Raw genomic sequence first — 20,132 nt, 5'->3', positions numbered from 1 at the left:
TGCAGTATGCATAACTTACCTTCAGGAGTGGCCCAGATATTGTGGACTCTTCTCATATGCTGACCAAGACCATCCTTGTAATTGTAATATTTGGGACATAATTCACATAGGAATATTGCTTCTGCCTCTGTAATTATATTTTCAAATTCCAAAAATATGTTGCAATGAATAAAGCATTACTTCTGGCAAATCAGTAACCTTACTTTCTTTTGAGTTTTAGCTTACCATGTAGAAAACTTTTGACAGTTTTCAACCAAATGTTTATTTCAACCAATTTTCAAATTCAACCAAATGACTCTTACATTTTACTTACTGTCTTCTGATGTTGCAGACCTGATTTTTTTTTTTTTTTTTGCTATACTGATTTGAAAAATTTTGACCATAATATGAGTCTATAATATGGTGAAATAAAATTTATAGATCTGCATGCTTGTTTTCGAGATACTTGCCGATGATTAGAGATCCGTACATTTCAAAGTGATTTTAAGACATCTTTTGGAATGGTGTAACATGTCATATGTTTTATTATTACATACTCATTTGATAACTCTGCTAAGGTTCAATGAAACCATAAATGTCCATATTTTTCCATACTGATGATCAAATTTCATATCGGGGAGGGGTGGGGGGGGGGGGGGGTGTCGGTGACGTCAGTTTCATGAATTTCGTCATGTTTAAAAGTCCTCTAACGACAATTTTCATTTTCACAGAGGCTTAATAACAAATTTGTATCATTTATATATAGTTTTAAAGTGTAGATGCATATGTAATAAAAAGATTATTAGATTTGCTTCGAGAAATATGCCTTCATTTTTTGCAAAATAATATTGCATTCCTCAGGTCGCGCAATATTTCCACTGCAGAACTCGTGCATATTTCTTGATACAGAAAGAAGATGATGCAGAACAAATCTTTAAAGGCTGAATCTGATCTGTTTTGTAATAACTGAGACAGCACAAAAGTGCATCAGAACTCTAAAAGTCAATGGCTATAACTCTGGTCTAGCTGATAAAAGCCCAGGTGAACATCATAACATTCCTATAATTTTTCATGACCCAAAATCAACAAATTTTTGAGATATGCAATACACAAACTTTAAAAAAGCTCTTTATGCATATTCTTACTAAATAAAGGGTGATAAATCTTGTCTTATTGAGTGATATTCCAAATACATCTCCAAGTGCACAACTTCACATGCTGAATAATGATGGCGAGTCTAGATCAAATACATTTTGTGATATGTAGGACATAAATTCTGATGCATGGACAGCTGTATCGACAAGGGTAATATAAATGCCTCCCAAAAAACTTGGGGAAAGACACAAAAGGGGCCATTCAATATTAGTATGCAAGTTATGATCCTTGGTGTAAAATTGTGAATGATAATGGGCAACAACTATATTAAGCTTGAAAACAAATCCATCAAGTAATTCCAGTGATACAGTGAAAGTCCACCAAAACTTAAAACCAAGGTGCAGACATAGATGTGAATGCTGATATCAACATGAGTCAAGTAAGATAGCTGTCCATAGTCTTCGTATTCTAGATTCAACCTATTTCTCAGATGTGTCTTTTCTATTCAAAATGTGTACTTACTCTCCGAATGTACTCTTTCTTTGTGAAACCTTAGATTTCTTAAATATTTATAATTTGCTGGACACAATTCACACTGGTAGTTTCGAGCATTACCATGCATTATCATATGATTTTTCAGTTTAGATCTGGTGTAAAATCGCTTTCCACATTTGCTGCATGGAAACCTCTTTTCACCTTTGTGTAATATTCCATGTTTATAGAGAGCATCTGAAATATATCAAAGAAATAATTCAGTATTTTTGACATGTTTGTTTGGTATCAATAAAGGAACCTATTCCAAAGAAAAGTGTTTTTTTTTTTCCAAAATTTCTGATATAAAATTAACATCACTGTACTTTCTGTATAATATTAGGTTATTTAACATTGTACTGTACAATACGGAGATATATTTGGACTCAATATGGTTTTCTCAGCTGGGTCAGCTGGGTACGAGTCCAAATATATCTCTGTATTGTACAGTACAATGTTAAATAACCTTTTTATTCTATATCTATTTTATCTTACTATAATAATAGTTTAAATTAAAAATGTTTCACTGAATACTGTATTCCTGCCTTTTCTAGTTTTTCCCAGCTTGGTATGAGTGCAAATATATATTATACAGAACAATGTTATACCTTAAATAACCTTTTTATTCTATATTTATTTCACTTCATACGTAATATATGTAATTCATTGAATGTTGTTTTTTCTGCATATCATCATTTAAAAAAGTATATGGCGCAACCTCCCTACAACAGCCATTTGGCGATTTGGGTGGTAATAATACTTGGCCGAGATATTATGCCCACAAACATTGTCAGCAAGTTTGGTGAAGATCGGATGAAAACTGTTCGACTTAAAAGAGCGGACAAGGCTAAATTCCCCGTTTTTCGAGTAATTCAAGGACTATAATCAAAGAGTGCCTGGTACAATTCGGCTGGTTATCGAAATTGGCCGGGATGTAATGCCCACAAACATTGTCAGCAAGTTTGGTGAAGATCCGACAAAAACTGAATTATAGAGCAGACATGTTTTGGATGCTGACCGCCCTCCGCTGCCATTCATAATCTCCATTTTGTTTCTTAACCGTTAAATAAAAACTGCTGAGGTAGCTATTCAGACAGTCAGGGCTGATACCAATTTCTAGGTTTCGTCCGGAACGGCTTCTATTAGCGACTTTTCAAATATTCCAACATCTGATGATCCTTTTTACTGTATTTTTAAGTTTTTGATTATTAAAGAACGTTTTAATATCTAAATCAGATAACGTTGTTATCCCTTGAATTGTTTTTGTGTGTTTTAAACAAAAAAAAAAATCAAATTAAATCCAGATTTCAAGACGCGTAATCAAACTCTGTACATAGAGCGCCTACTTCATCAGATTAACATTGGGAACATTTTCATGCGTTTTGGGCTTTATCGTATGTTTAACATGGGACTGTTGAACTGTCCAAATACAGAAAATACAGGTTTTTTTGTACGCACGTGTGTCCAAATACAGAAAATACAGGATTTTTGTACACACGTGCATCCAAATACCGTAATATATTGTACAGTCACGTGTTGCAAATGAACGTTCGCGATTGGATAGATAAAATAGGTATAGAATAATGTTACTTATATGCAAAACATGCACACACTTAATTATTGGGATTTCCTATAATTCTGTCTTTATCTTTCATCCTTTATGCATGACACGGTTGACCGATTGAAATAACTGATATATTGCCTGCTGCACAGGATATGGGCCAATTTTTTAAACAAGAGGGCCATGATGGCCCTATATTGCTCACCTGAGTTAAGTTGCTTGCTTGAACAAATTTCTTTGCTAAAGCTTCAAAGACAAGAAAGTAGGTCTGTAGGTCACATTCATGGTCACTGAAAGTCAGTTTTAAAATCGGTATGCAAAACTGTACATATCATCCAAATTTTAAGGCTGTATCATAAACAAGAGGGCCAAGATGGCCCTAGGTCGCTCACCTAAGAAACACACCATAACAGTGTAAAACATGTTTGACCTAGTATTTCATGGAAACAAATATTCTGACCAATTTTCATTAAGATTGGACCAAAAAATTGGTCTCTTGCGATAAAACAAGCATTTTCTTAGATATGACATAGTTTTTGACCCTAGATGACCCATGTTCAAACTCGACCTAGATTTTATCAAGGCAATCATTTTGACCAAAATTCATGAAGATCAATTGAAAAATACAGCCTCTATCACATACACAAGTTTTTTCTTTGATTTGACCAAGTGACCTAGTTTTTGAACTCAGATGACCCATATTCAAATTCGACCTAGATTTCATTAAGGCAATCATCCTGACCAAATTTCATAAAAATCAATTGAAAAAAAACAGTCTCTATCGCATACACAAGATTTTTCTTTAATTTGACCTAGTGACCTAGTTTTAACCTCAGATAACCCATATTCAAATTCAACCTAGATTTCATCAAGGCAATCATTCAGACCAAATTTCATGAAGATCAATTGAAAACTACATCCTCTATTGCATACACAATGTTTTTCTTCGATTTGACCTAGTGACCTAGTTTTTGACCCCAGATGATACATTTTCGAACTCGGCCTAGATTTTATCAAGGTAATCATTCTGGCTAAATTTCATGAAGGTCAGTTGAAAAATAAAGCCTCTTTCGTATACACAAGGTTTTTCCTTGATTTGACCTAGTGACCTAGTTTTTGACCCAAGATGACCCATTTTCGATCTTGGCCTAGATTTCATCAAGGTTATCATTCCGACAAAAATTCATGAAGATCAGTTGAAAAATACATCCACTATCCCATACACAAGGTTTTTCTTTGATTTGACCTAGTGACCTAGTTTTTGATCCCAGATGACCCATTTTTGAACTTGACCTAGATTTCATCAAGGTAATCATTCTGACCAAAATTCATGAAGATCAATTGAAAAATACAGCCTCTATCGCATACACAAAGTTTTGTTTTATTTGACCTAGCGACCTAGTTTTTGACCCCAGATAACCCATTTTCGAATCTGGCCTAGATTTCATCAAGGTAATCATTCTGACAAAATTTCATAAAAATCAGTTGAAAAATACAGCCTCTATCACATACAAAAGGTTTTTCTTTGATTTGACCTAATGACCTAGTTTTTGACCCGAGATGACCCAATTTCGAACTAGGCCTAGATTTCATCAAGGCAATCATTCTGACCAATATTCATGAAGATCAATTGAAAAATACAGCCTCTATCGCATACACAAGGTTTTTCTTTGATTTGACCTAGTGACCTAGTTTTTGACCCGACATGACCCATTTTCAAACTCGGCCTAGATTTCATCAAGGTTATCATTCTGACCAATATTCATGAAGATTGATTGAAAAATACAGCCTCTATCACATACACAAGGTTTTTCTTTGATTTGACCTAGTGACCTAGTTTTTGACCCGAGATGACCCATTTTTGAACTCGGCCTAGATTTTATCAAGGTTATCATTCTGACCAATATTCATGAAGGTTAATTGAAAAATACAGCCTCTATCGCATACACAAGCTAAATGTTGACAGACGACAGACGCCAGACGACAGACGACGGACGCCGGACATCGAGCGATCAGAAAAACTGCTCAGGTGAGCTAAAAAAAACAAGGAAGTAGGTAAGTAGGTCAAGGTCACATTAAGGTGACCCGTCATCACTTGCGTACATCAGGTAAATATAATCGAACAGTCTAGGAAATATGATCTGATAATTTTTGAAGTATTTTTTCCTATATAACTCGTATAACAAGTGATCCCACAGGGCGGGGCCTCTTTTCACCCCAGGGGCATAATTTGAACAATCCTGTTAGAAGTCCATTAGGCAATGCTACATACCAAATATCAAAGGCCTAGGCCTTGAACTTTTAGACAAAAAGATTTTTTTTTCCCTATGTAAGACTATGTTAAACTAGGGACCCCCTGGGCAGGGCCTCTTTTCACCCCAGGGTAATAATTTGAACAATTTTTAAATTAGGAGAGGGCAACAAGTGACCAGATACCTGAAACTTTATTTTTTACCTCTGATGCTAACACAATTGGCCCATTTACTGTGGAGCAGCAATATACAAACCCCAAATTGGAAAACATATACATAATTTTAAGGAACATCAAACTGCTACTCCCATGTAAAGTTGTGGAGTTATTTTGATGGTCAAAATGTGATCACTGTGATGGCTGTTATAAGTAACAATATTTATGTAAAATTTAAATTGCAACATAGGGCTTTCCTGGAACAAGAGCTGTCAGTGGGCAGTGCACTCGACTATTCTCAGTCCTTGATAGTATAATATAAGTATATATGAGTAAAGCTTTAACATTACAATAAGCATATTCTAAGTCGACAAGGGGCCATAATTCAGTCAAAATGCTTGATAGAGTTGCCTCCCCCTTTTTACAGACTGGGGTCATGATGGTAAACAAGTATGCAAAATATGAAAGCAATATCTCAATGGACTTTGAAAATATTTGGGGTGGTACACAAACTAACATTGTGTGACGCTAACGCTCACGCCGATGCCGGGGCGAGTAAGATAGCTCCCCTATTCTTCGAATAGTCGAGCTAAAAACACAAATATCCTTAATGCGATCCTTGTTAAGGAATGGCTGGTAACTCACATCCCTCTGGTATTATATCTAGGCATACAGAAATCATACAGACAGACCACAGCGATAAGCAAGCCTGATAACCAGTGTTCCAGTTCTTGGCAACCAGAAAATGTTTAAATTCTACAGAACAAGTTTGATTAAGATCCATCAAGCAGTTTATGAGAAAAAGTTTTTTCATGTTAAGCTTAGCAACCCCTAAAAGGGACAAATGCTCCCATTTGAACAAAATTAGGAGAGGACCTTATAATGATGCTACAGCCCAAGTTTGATGAAAATCCATGAAGGTGTTTGTGAGAAGTTGTTTAACATGTTTAAAAGAATTTCTATTTTTAGCTCTAGAGGCCCCTGAAATGGGGAAAGTGCTTCAATTTGACAAGGCTTCAGAGAGGACCTTATAATGATAGAGATCCAGCAAGCGGTCCATGAGAAAAAGTTGTTGAAAGGTATTTCTAATAAAAGCTCTTTAAGTGCCTCCATTTGTAAAAAGATTGGGAAAGGACCTTATAATGATGATACAGAGCAAGTTTGATGAAAATCCATCAACAAGCTCATAAAAGGAACCTGTTTAAAGGTATTTCCATGTTGAACCTTTTCTGCTCCTAAAAGGGGCCAATGAAGAAATCTGGAATGCCTCTTGTCATGAGCAAAATCTGAGGTAGATCTTTTACCAAAAAATTCTATAATTAACCTTAAGCCTGTTGGTGGCAAGAGTCATTTTTGGATGGGATCTCAAATTTCTAAAACCTTGTTTGTTCAAAATGTTATATAGGAATTTTGTGCTCTTACACTTATGTCTGAAGATTTTTCCACATATCTCACACGGCACAGGCTCATGTTCTTGATGAACTTCCTTGATATGATGCTGAAATGTTTAAGTACAATCTGAAGAAAAAATCTTTTGACACAACATCCATAAACATATTTTGACAAAAATATTTTTAATGCAAAGTTTCAATCATATCATAATACGATGTAGATTGACAGGTGTCTACATCTGAAGTGGATACCTCGGTTGTCAAGGTTAAATATCTGAAGTATATGTTTGTAAAATTGAAATTCTAACTGAACATAAATATTAATTCTTGCTTATAGCCATATCATCAATTTTGATATCAATATACATTTACGTTACACTGAGACAAGCAAGATAAAGTGAGCTGCGGACAAGCTAATATCAAGCCTGACTGGTCCTGTAAAAATTGTCTTGAAAAACTAAGTCAAGTGCTGTACAAGGAAGTTGAGTGATTCAGACTTTTTCTACAATCGAGCCAAACTAACTTAATATAAAATACTTACTGATAAGAAGTATTTTTTGACTTTCTTGTCGCAATAAGGACAAGGAGTGATTGTAACATCCCTAGTCTTCTTTGGCTCCCCATCCTTTGCACGGGGTCGTCTAATCCTCTTACTGAATAGACATGCATGAAGGTGCAATTTTAACTTCAGCATCACACATCCACACTTTTCACATGTGCATAGTTTTTCTGCAGCATACTTCAAATTACCTTCGACAGTTTTATGTTCTTCTTCATGTTCTGATCTTTGTGTTTGCTTCCTAAAGGAAAGACCACAGTACTTACAATTTATCCATTCACCAAGTTTAGTTCTTGGTTCCCTAGTATGTTTAGATGTCTTCTTTGTTTTTGACTTTTTTGAAGTATGCTGTCCAACTGTCACCTCTTGTATGAGGGAAACAACATTTGAATTATCATCATCATCATCATCATCATCATCATCATCATAATCATTACTATAATCTATATCTTCTATAGTACTGTATACATTATTTGCAGCTTTTTGGTTTAACTGAGCCTCGTGGAGTAATTCTTGAAATGAATGCAAATCAAGCCTTTTTTCAGGCGTTTGTTTGGGTCCAGACTTTCCACCACTACTTCTAGCTCTCACATATTTTACATTTTTTTTTGGAGATGCATTTCTGGTATTTTTTGTGTTCGAAGACCATTTACCTGACAGACTTTTGTCTATTGGATTTATTTGGTCTTTCCAGAGATTACTTTCACTTAGAAAAGAGTGAGAAAGCACAGATGCACACTGACTTGTGAGAGGATATGCGGTTTTTGTTTGAAGGTCCATAATATATTTATCAGAGCTCGAGTCCTCATCGAGGTGTTTCTGGAGATGACAGACTGTTGGAAAAGTGTGGTTACAAGTCTTACAACAGTATGATCCTATATTCAACTCACTTTCTGCCTCATCATCCCTCGTATTTTCCAGCTCACAGAGATGGAACACACTACTAGGTACAAGCTCACCATGTGTCTCAAAATGATGATGAAATATATCAATATTACTGGAGCCAAACCCACACAGCCCACATATAAATGGGTATACATATTCTATTTTTTGTTCCTGAGCTTCTAGAAGAAATGCCATTTTGATCTATTCACAAAGACATTGTATATATTTTATGCCGAGTCTCTTCATATTTTCTGGGTAGGTCACATGTCTGTAAAACAAAAGAAACAAAAAATAAATCTCTGTTACTCTATATCTTAAGAATCTTATCTTGTAAACTGGTTTGCATACAATACTGTAAAATCAGATGTTCTGATGCAGCTAAAAAGTGAAATTTGCAACCATGGTAGGCATTTTCCCAGTCAATGGCAAAGTTGTGAGACTCTTAATGTAATACCTCTATCTAATATAATTTATTACAATAAAAACACTAGCACAAGTATCCATTTTCTCACTAAACTATAATTACTGAAAATAGCAAAAATAAATCCCTCAATAAAATTTCTAATTTTATGGTATGTAGCATTCCCACCGACTTTTTGGAAAGTGGGTACATGAACCCACATACTTCGGTAAATGTGTGTACAGGATAAAAGGTTGGGTACAAACCATACGAATTAAACAAAATGTTCCAACTGAAACAAAATTATAAAGAAATAAAGTTATGTGTAGTAACACTTTATTTAGCCTGTGTTTGTCAGTGTTTCATTTTACCTATGCATGGCAGGGAAACAGCTAGACCTTTTATGACGGAAGTCTTTTCTCCCTCAAGCGAATTTAGAGAGGTGGGGAGACACAGTTTAGGGAGAAGAAGAGAGTGTTTGCATCAAATTTATTATTTCTAAATCACTGCAAGCAAGCTTATTAAGTGATTCGAAAAGATGGCTATAATTATCTTGTTTATGGATAAAAAACGTTAAAGTGACCATTCAATTTCTTAGTTACATCATTTTCCATGCAATGACTTTCAGTCCAAAATTCTGAAAAGAAGCCGTTTTCAAACTTTCCAGCTGCCGCTCTAAGTCTAACAATAGTTATACCCACTGATTTTTATAACATTTTTTATAACATAGTTTTGCTATTTTGTTAACTTTTACTCATTAAATTCAGTAAACATTTATCAACATACCATCACACATTTTAAAATGTTATTCAAAAGGAAATCAAGTATATTTTGTTAAGTTTCCATTATTCCCAATTATGAAAAATTACAGAGGTATTTTCCAAATTGTACCAGTGTTGGTGGCATTCCCAAAATGATGAGAAAATGGCCTGCTGAGTGAAGTATAAGCACCTGCAAGTATATGCTAGTATCTGTAAAACATTTATATTCAAGTTTAAGGTAAATTTAGACTAAAACTTATGTAGCAATATCAAAGGGGGAAATCACGGGAAACAACACTCCCTGTTCAATATGTAAATGGCCGAGGCTATGCGTACAACGGTCGTGCTGATTATTTTCGTTATTCCCAAAACAGTCGTGCCAATCATTTTTGTTGTTTGCATGATGATCATGCATGGAAAATGTGTCCATTACATTATTTTTGTTATCTTTCTATCTATCTATCTATCTATCTTCGCTTAACTCCCCTTTCGAGTATTATTAGATGCGCAGTCAGTGCAAGAGAAAGATTTATACAAAAGTATTGACAGTGAGATGTCAAAGTGATAAAGTGAGACTGAAAACAAGAGCTGTCTCCATAGGATGACACATGCCCCCGATGGCACTTTAAATGAATAGTTATGGCCGATGTTCGAGTTTAGGACCTTTGACCTACGGAGCTGGGTCTTGTGCGCGACACGTCGTCTTACTGTGTCACACATTTATGCGTAGTTATTTTAAAATCCATGCATGAATGACAAAGATATGGACCGGACACGCCCATCAATGCACTATCATGAAAAAAGACCTTTAACATCTAAGTGTGACCTTGACCTTTGAGCTACGGACCTGGGTCTTGCGCATGACACGTCGTCTTACTGTGGTACAAATTCATGCCAAGTTATTTGAAAATCCATCCATCGATGACAAAGATATGGACCGGACACGCCCATCAATGCACTATCCCTTAATGTCTCAGTGTGACCTTGACCTTTGAGATACGGACCTGGGTCTTGCGCGCGACACGTCGTCTTACTGTGGTACACATTCATGCCAAGTTATTTGAAAATCCATCCATCGATGACAAAGATATGGACCGGACACGTCCATCAATGCACTATCCCTTAATGTCTAAGTGTGACCTTGACCTTTGAGCTACGGACCTGGGTCTTGCCCGCGACACATCGTCTTACTGTGGTACACATTCATGCCAAGTTATTTGAAAATCCATCCATCGATGACAAAGATATGGACCGGACACGCCCATCAATGCAATAACCTTTAATGTCTAAGTGTGACCTTGACCATTGAGCTACGGACCTGGGTCTTGCGCGCGACATGTCGTCTTACTGTGGTACACATTCATGCCAAGTTATTTGAAAATCCATCCATCGATGACAAAGATATGGACTGGACACGAAAAATGCGGACAGACCGACAGACCGACAGACAGACGGTTCAAAAACTATATGCCTCCTTTCGGGGGCATAAAAAGTTATGTGTTAGATATACAGACAAGAGTACTTAGTAAAATCAGGTTAAAAATGCGCTTTGCTACAACTAATTGCATGTATGTTGGCACACTGCCTGCTTGAAAGTGCGTACGTGTAGGCAGGAGAACAACTTCAGATGGGAGGTTATTCCACAAGGCCAGGGTACTTGGAAAAAAGGAAAATTTGTAGTAACTGGAAACTGTATGGATTTGTCTATAGGCCAGGGTGTGTGTTTGACGAGTCAGTCTCCCTGGTCTCTCAAAATATGCTGGGACAGGAATAGCTACTAGTGAATGGACAATTTTGTAAAACATTATCAATTTTGCATCAGTTCTTCTGTTCTCCAAAGATCTTAAACCGAGAGAATTGTGCATAGCTGAGACACTGTCATATGTGGAATAGTTGTTGTATATATCCATCTGATTGCTCTTCTTTGTACCATTTCTATCTTCTTGATATTAAGTTTAGTGTAGGGTGACCAGACTGTGGATGAGTATTCTACCCGAGGCCTGACAAGAGCTTTATATGCTATTTCTTTAACCTTTGTGTTTTTAGTTTGGATGTTACGTTTTATGAAACCAAGTGTTCTGTTTGCTGTTGTGCAGATTTTGTTAATATGAGTGTTAAAGGAGAGGTGGTTTGTTAGGTCTACACCAAGGTATTTAGCATTTGTTACGGTTTCAAGGATCTGGCCATGCAATATATAATCATGTTGTATTGTATGTTTGTTTTGTGAGATGTTAAGAACCTGGCATTTACTTGGGTTGAAGTGCATTTCCCATTTACTTTCCCATTTCTGTAGGGTGTCAAGATCTTGTTGTAACTTACTGCAATCAGTTGTATTATTGATAGTAAGATAGACAGCTGTGTCATCAGCAAAAAGTCGGACCTGGGATTTTACATGATCAGGTAAGTCGTTAATATATAGAAGGAAGCGGAGTGGCCCCAGGACAGACCCTTGGGGCACACCAGATGTCACAGGAATTTCAACAGATTTCTCGCCCTCGAAAACAAACACCTGGGTTCTGCCTATTAAGAAAGAGCGAATTCAGTCAAGACTGCAGCCTCAGATACCATGCTCATGAAGTTTGTAAAGCAGTTTAGTGTGACTAACTTTATCAAAAGCCTTGCTAAAATCAAGGAGAATAAGGTCTTACTGCTGGCTTGCAACAAGGGCTCTGGCAACTGGTCATCAACCAACTGTATGAGTTGCGTTTCACATGAGGCCAGAATTTTTTTTATTTTTTGTTACTCAGATTCTGGGCAGAAAAATGTTGACAAGAGGAGGGGAAAAAAAAAAAAGAGGCAGTAAAACAACAGACGATAGGTGATCAGTTCAAATGTGTTGCCTGAAAGGGTTTTAACAATACTTTAATACGCATTTAACCTGTAATACAAAGAAAATTGTCATTCTCTGTAAATCTTTTTATTATCTTGAACATAAAATTGATGATTTCAAAAACTTTACCAAAATCACTCTTAGGGCATGGATAGTTTGTTAATGTATTGATCGAACACATTATTTCTTTTTTTTTAGCATTTCTTGTTGATAGTTTGTAGCCTTTTGCTACATAAGAATGGCAGATTGGCCTAACAAGACCCCAGGTACCCCTCCGGGCATTATTTCAGACAAGAGTGGGGACCTGGGTAGAACCACCTAGCTGGATATCTTCCTCACATGATGACCCGAGCGAGGCTCTAACCCAGGGCTCCAGATAATTTTTTTGGCCTATGAGTATTTACTCATAATAATTTTTGTGAATGAGAAAAATGGTAAAATCTGAAACTGACTACGAGTAATTTTACTCCTCAAAATTTGTAAATATGAAAAATACAGAAATCAGTTTTATAACATATTTATTGGGTGTAACACCAATGAATTTGTTTGCAATTCAGTTTCAATTCAGAATTCAAGTTTTTGCTTTTCTCCATTGGCTTGCTTTGGCTTCGCTTCCGAATCCAACAGAATATTCAATATATCTTTAACTAATGTTTTGGGGATCATTTTTGTTGGTTTAAAATATGCCTAGAGTGTTTGTTCACTTTTTTCATTCTTAGAAAGGGACATTTTTGTTGTTTACTCCACACCGAAAGTTGATATTTTAAATTGACACCGCTTTAAAATACACTTCCGTACCATCAATATTAATTCCCAACAATTTGATTTACACACGCATTGAGTGTTTTATAAATATTATAGTTTAACCTAAGTTTATAGAGTATTATTCAATGCGTGTGTATGTTCAATGTAGGAGAATTAATGCCGACTGTGCTGTGTTACGTAAAGCATCCAGACGGTTCAGATTTTGTTTACGCTAGTAAAAAGTCATTGCGTATGTTCCTGTAATTTCATATACGTTTTTATACGCTTAAAAGTGATCAGACATGCGTATATGCATTATTTCAAAGCGTAATTTACGCTAATACGCATCTTATCTGGAGCCCTGCTAACCCACAGCGGTTAGGGGCAAGTGATTTGAAGTCAGTGACCTGAACCACTCGGGGCACACTATATTTTATATTCAATGGTCAGAAAATGACTGCTTAGGAGAAAGCATAAGTAGGTCCCTGAAGGGGGTTTGTATGCAGTGGAATATAGATAAATTCCTCCTATCAAACATAACACCAAGACATTATTCCTGTGCCACTTTAAGACTGTTGTTACTCATTTTATACCCGTTTTGAGGATTTGCATGCCCATAATGGATAACTCTACACTTATCAACATTAAATTTCAATTCCCATGTTTCAGCCCATTTCATGACAGAATTAAAGTCATCTTGGAGTATCATAATATCAGAATCACTTGCTGGTGCATAAATCTTAGTGTCATCAGCAAAAATTTTAATGCTGGATTTAAAATCATTTTACATTCTCTGTGACGTCATTCACGTATATGTTGAGCACAAATAACCAATCTGCGCTATTTACCAAATGCGCAGCGCATATAACAAATATTTGTACATTGGTTATATGCGCAACGATTTACCAATCGTTGCGCAGGATAAATTTAACCTGCGCGATTTACCAAATGCGCAGCGCAAATAACAAATGTAACTTTATATATCAGAAATTTGCATTTCGTGTTTGATAAATCATGCAGTTGGTCAATTTATTAATAAATATAGATGTCAAATGCTGAATATCTTGGTACTTAAATAATGTGTCATCAATTTGTTTCTACATCAGTAAATTCACGGCAGTCGGTCACCAGGTTTCAATACCTCCGATCTTATACAAGATGCAGTAAAACCCAAACATGGGTGAAGGTGTGATTTCTTACCGCTTGCACATGTCGTCCTCTGGTATGTTTTAGGCTATTTTTATAATTTTCTACTTCACCCGAGCACACACTTAGCAAAATGTTGTTTTTGTTATATTGAAATATCTTGAAATTTCACAATAATATTCTTTTTACCAACGGGAGCATATCTCTCTACATGTCTAAGATAAAAGATGAAATAAAAAAGTCACAGAATTAAAAGAAAATTCTTACAGATCTTATCTATATTATTATTATTATTATTTTATAGTACAAAATCGATTGAATAAAGAGTAGACCTAATTTTCATCAAAACATAAACGAAATTTTATATTTTGTAGCTGCACAAGATATGTGTTCGGTGCCCTGTGCTAAATGAAAATCTGGAAATTACTCTGATAACTTGAATATCTTTTATAAATCATATTAACTTTTACTTAGATTTACGATTACAGACTAAAACTATAGTTGTTTTTTACAAATCTAAATGGATCCATAATGTTACACCTGTAACTTGCGTGGGAGGTCGGTCCTGCGCTAATAGCAAAGTTTGAAATTACACTGTATTTCAAATATATTTCATTCATAAAACATAATATTTATGTAACTTTCAAATGAATACTGTAAAAAAAAAATGATTAGAAAAAGAGTGATTTCTGTCATAACGAGAACGAAATATTACATTTTTTATCTGCGCAAGATGTGTGTCTGCGCTAATAATAAAACTGGAAATTACTCTGATAACTTGAATATCTTTTATAAATCATATTAACTTTTACTTTGATTTACAATTACAGACTAAAACTATTTTTCTAAATGGATCTATAATGCTACACCTGTAACTTGCTTGGGAGGTCGGTCCTGCCCTAATAGCAAAGTTTGAAATTACACTGTATTTCAAATATATTTCATTCATAAAACATACTATTTATGTAACTTTCAAATAAATACTGTAAAAAATGAATAGAAAAAGAGTGATTTCTGTCATAACGAGAACGAAATATTACATTTTTTATCTGCGCAAGATGTGTGTCTGCGCTAATAATAAATCTGGACATTACTCTGATAACTTGAAAATCTTTTATAAATCATGTTAACTAACTTAACTTTTACTTTGATTTACGATTACAGACTAAAACTGTAGATTTTTTTACAAATCTAAATGGATCTATAATGTTACACCTGTAACTTGCGTGGGAGGTCGGTCCTGCGCTAATAGCAAAGTTTGAAATTACACTGTATTTCAAATATATTTCATTCATAAAACATACTATTTATGTACCTTTCAAATAAATACTGTAAAAAATGAATAGAAAAAGAGTGATTTCCGTCATAACGAGAACGAAATATTACATTTTTTATCTGCGCAAGATGTGTGTCTGCGCTAATAATAAATCTGAAAATTACTCTGATAACTTGAATATCTTTTATAAATCATATTAACTTTTACTTTGATTTACGATTACAGACTAAAACTATAGTTCTTTTTACAAATCTAAATGGATCTATAATGTTACACCTTAACTTGCGTGGGAGGTCGGTCCTGCGCTAATAGCAAAGTTTGAAATTACACTGTATTTCAAATATATTTCATTCATAAAACACACTATTTAGGTAACTTTCAAATGAGTACTGTAAAAATGAATAGAAAAAGAGTGATTTCTGTCATAACGAGAACAAAATTTTACATTTGTTATCTGCGCAGATGTATGTCTATGTATGTTAATGTACGACGGGCTGTTATACGTCGGGCGTAATAATAGCATGAGGGCGCATCCCGAGTGATTTTTTTTTGTACGACGTATGAACGCCCGAGTGTATAAAGAGTGTTAAAACATGGTTTTGCTATAAATTAATAAATTATTTCGATTCCAATACTAGTATGCCCTTAATCTAAAACAATAGATAAATATACAAGCGCTTTTTCTTTGTCGCAACAAAACCTTTGACGTCAACGCACGTTAACGTGACGTCATTCTATCGTGAGAGTGTTTTAACAGAGGCAGGCATATTAGAATGAAACGTTAAGGAAATAAACACTATTTTCTAATACTGAACATTCACAGGAATTCGCTACAGAAGATTTATCATCAAAGCAAGATAATATATACATTTTCATAGATCGCCTGTCCATATAGTTTGCGCTTTATATGATCATCCTTTTCATAATCTGTAAATTAATTATAATTTTACCATATAGTCAGACCTGATGTAATACTATATGTTATGCAAATGTCAATTCTATTTTTTTGATGTATTATGTACAAAGCTAATAAAAGATATGTTCTGTTCTCTTCTGTTTATCAAGAGTTTATAGCTAACAAATGTTTATTGTAGTATTACGTCACCAATTAAAAAAAAAAAACACTGAAAATTATTTTATCCCTTAATGTGAAATATAACACTGATTGAATCACAAGTTCACGATTAATCAACTATATACGCAAAGGAAATGCCATATGTTTTCTTTCCATAATTTTAACTGTTTAACCATGTGTAGGCCGACCAACTCAACGAGTAGCAAAGGCGGAATCAATCGTGTCCAGCATAATAAGGGTCAAACTAGCTATAAGCGCAGGACTGACATCCTGCGCAGGTTACAGACGTAACGTTATATTCTGCTTTGCAGAAACTATAATTTTAGTTTGGACTCGTAAAGCAATGTTAAAGCTATCGGAGTAATATCCGGATTTTCCATTTGCGCAGGACACATATCTTGCGCAGAGAAAAAAAGTAAAATTTTGTATTATTCATGACAGAAATCACTCCCTTTTCTATTTATTTTCTACCACTAGAACAGTTTGTTTCTTCTTTTTTTTTCTTAGAAAAAAAGTATATATTAAATAGAATGCTTTAGAAATAAAATTATATATTTGAAGTTTCGGCATCATTTCAGGATTTGCTATTAGCGCAGGACCGATATCCCGCGCCAGTTACAGATGTAACAAGATATTCATTTTGGCTAAAGCTAGACATTCAGCCTGTAAAACAATGATAAAATTTACATGGTTTTTGAAAGATATTCTAGTAAACAGAGTAATTTTCAGATTTTTTATTAGAGCAGGACACACATTTTGCGCAGCTACAAAATGTAAACTTTGGTGCACGTTTTGATGGAATTTACTCATTATTCTATTTATTTTGCATTATAAAAGCATGAAAAAAAAATCAATTATAATTGTAAGAAATGACATATATTTGGTATATTGTTGACATTTCAGGAATTGCGATTAGTGCAGGACCGTCATCCCGGGAATTATGTAGAAGTAACTTTATATTCTAGCTACAATTTTAGTCTGTAATTGTAATAACAAAATTAAAGTTGACATAGCATATGAAATTATCGGAGTAATGCTAAAACTTTCTATTACCGCAGGACATACGTCTTGCACAGATAAAACATATAATTTTTCATTCTCGTTATGACGGAAACCACTCTTGTTTCTATCTATTTCTACTACATTTTTAAAAGGTACATAAATGATATGTTTTATAAATTAAATATATTTAAATTCAGGATTTGCTATTAGCGCAGAACTGACATCCCGCGCGGGTTACAGAATTAAAATTACATTTGTCTATGATGAAAAAAAGCGATATGGTGAATTGTGGTAAGAGTGTGGCAATTCAGTCTTTTATGTAAGTCTCCTTTATGTTCTATATCCAGTATAAAATGACTGCGTGTGATCGAATGAAGTAAAAATACTTTAGTTATAAAAAGAATAGAGAGGACGATGTGGCTATCCGAAGGAAATCACACCTTCGCGCATATTTGAGTTTTATTGCATATTGTATCATACTGCAGATATTGATGCCTTGAATTATTATCTAATTCTTTTAATTTATATCATAACACAAAAACGGGTACGAATTGATCTGGGAACGAAGTTGATGGGAACGAAGTTGATTTTGGGACTATAACTAGGTCATGTTCACTTGCACATAAAATAGAATGATAGCTATATCAGTCTCACCAAAAATCTTACGAGGTTGTTGTATCCTTCTTGCAAAATCAGGAAGAAATCTAAAACAAAACGAGAAAACCCGTTTTGTGTACATTTTAAAGGGAGATAATTTCTCAGAGCCGAGCTTCTTTGTCTTATCTAAAGTTTGTTCCCCGTACCGTACGGTAAGCCGCAGTCTATATCTAAAAATATGGCTCGGTTCCAGGGCCAGACCCAGGGGGCCCGTGCCTTCCCCCATCCCCAGTTTGCTGAGAAGTGACCTTTATAAAGTTGCACCCAACTATTTTGGCAAAGGAATAATATTACCCAAAAATGCACCAGAGGCCACCATCCTGTATTTCACAATTTTCTAGGGGAGAGCCCCCTGACCCCACTAAAATGACAGGGATACCCACTCCTATATATTGAAATTTAGACAAAATAATGCACTACAGCCCAGCATTTCATACTGATAATTTTTGAAGTATTGTTTCCTATATAACTCGTATAAAAAAGTGACCCCCGGGGCGGGGCCTCTTCTCACCCCAGGGTCATAATTCGAACAATTGTTAGAGATCAACTAGGCAATGAAACATACAAAATATCAAAGGCCTTGAACTCTCAGACAAGAAGATTTATAAAGCTTTTTCCTATATAAGTCTATGTAAAACTTAGGACCCCCAGGGCAGGGCCTCTTTTCACCCCAGGGGCATAATTTGAATAATTTTGGTAGTAGACCACTAGGCAATGCAACATACCTAATATCAAAAGCCTAGGCCTTGCAGTTTCACGCAAGAAGATTTTTAAAGATTTTTCCTATATAAGTCTATGTAAAACTTGGGACCCCCAGGGTGGGGCCTCTTTTCAATTCAGGGATATAATTTGAATAATCTCGGTAGAGGACCACTAGGCAATGCAACATGTTTCAGACAAGAAGATTTTTAATGTTTTTCCTTTCGGTTGCCATGGCAACCAGAGTTTTGCATTGATTTAAATTCTTTGGGCAAGTTTGAAAGGGGGCCACCCAAGGATCATTCCTGTGAAATTTGGTGTAAATCTGCCCAGTGGTTTGAAGAAGATTTTTTTTTATAAATTGTTGACACACGACGCACGACGGACTACGGACTACGGACATCGAGCGGTCACAAAAGCTTATCTTGAGAAAGGCTCAAGGTGAGCTAATAAAGTAAGATAAATTAAGTCAATGTTGAGATATATAAAGAAGCTCACTACTTTCACTCATGCTTTTATCATGATATTTTTCTTTTTACCTATATAATAGTTGTGTGATCTTCATATACTTGCGACTTTGTTTCTGTTGGAAACAGAGAAGATATTATCTTGTCATCAGCAGCCAGTCTAGGACCTTGCTCTTGCTAGGCTTTCGTACGACAAAAAGACAAGTAAAGCGTGGTACAAGTGTGTACTGCACCAACAACAAAACAATATAAAACAAACAAAAAAAAGAGAAAAAAACCAACAACAATAAACGACTGATGTACATGGCATTTGACTGTGAATGTAGCTCTATAAACGCAATTAGTTTTATATATTTAGTTAAGCTAAATTCATTTGATGAGGATTTTCTAGAATCTAAAAATAAACTATTACACTGAAAGATGCGCAGTGGATATCAAATTTAATATGATACTCTTTCTAATTGGATATTCGTGGCTATTCAAAGTAAACTTTGTGATTGATGGCTGAGCTACTTTAACGTCATCAATGTAACGCATAATTTATGAGGATGATGAATGATGCGACAAATAGGTAAAAGTACAGTAAACGTGTTACGTGATGATGTACCAGCACACAATTTTTACGTGATGTTGGGCAGGCAACATTATTTTGTTTGTTTCAGTGTGG

The 20,132-nt window shown here is 35.1% G+C and overlaps 1 protein-coding gene across 1 annotated transcript in view; it reads right to left on the bottom strand.

Annotated features, from left to right (window-relative positions):
• The window catches only part of LOC123531560 (zinc finger protein 28-like), a 28,931-nt gene extending 10,509 nt beyond the window's left edge, over positions 1-18,422 (bottom strand). The window contains exons 1-5 of the mRNA XM_053518717.1: positions 18,297-18,422; positions 7,506-8,676; positions 6,996-7,071; positions 1,597-1,803; positions 20-127 (exon numbers count right to left, since the gene is read on the bottom strand). Of these exons, the coding sequence (XP_053374692.1) occupies positions 20-127; positions 1,597-1,803; positions 6,996-7,071; positions 7,506-8,603 (1,489 nt within the window). The 5' untranslated portion in view covers positions 8,604-8,676; positions 18,297-18,422. The remainder of the gene's footprint in view (positions 1-19; positions 128-1,596; positions 1,804-6,995; positions 7,072-7,505; positions 8,677-18,296) is intronic.
• Positions 18,423-20,132: the final 1,710 nt, after the last annotated feature.

The sequence above is a fragment of the Mercenaria mercenaria genome, chromosome 11 (genome assembly GCF_021730395.1).
Source record: "Mercenaria mercenaria strain notata chromosome 11, MADL_Memer_1, whole genome shotgun sequence".
NCBI classification, from domain to species: Eukaryota; Metazoa; Mollusca; class Bivalvia; order Venerida; family Veneridae; genus Mercenaria; species Mercenaria mercenaria.
The sequence above is the reverse complement of the archived record's forward strand: the minus strand, read 5'-3'. Positions and strand labels throughout refer to the sequence as shown.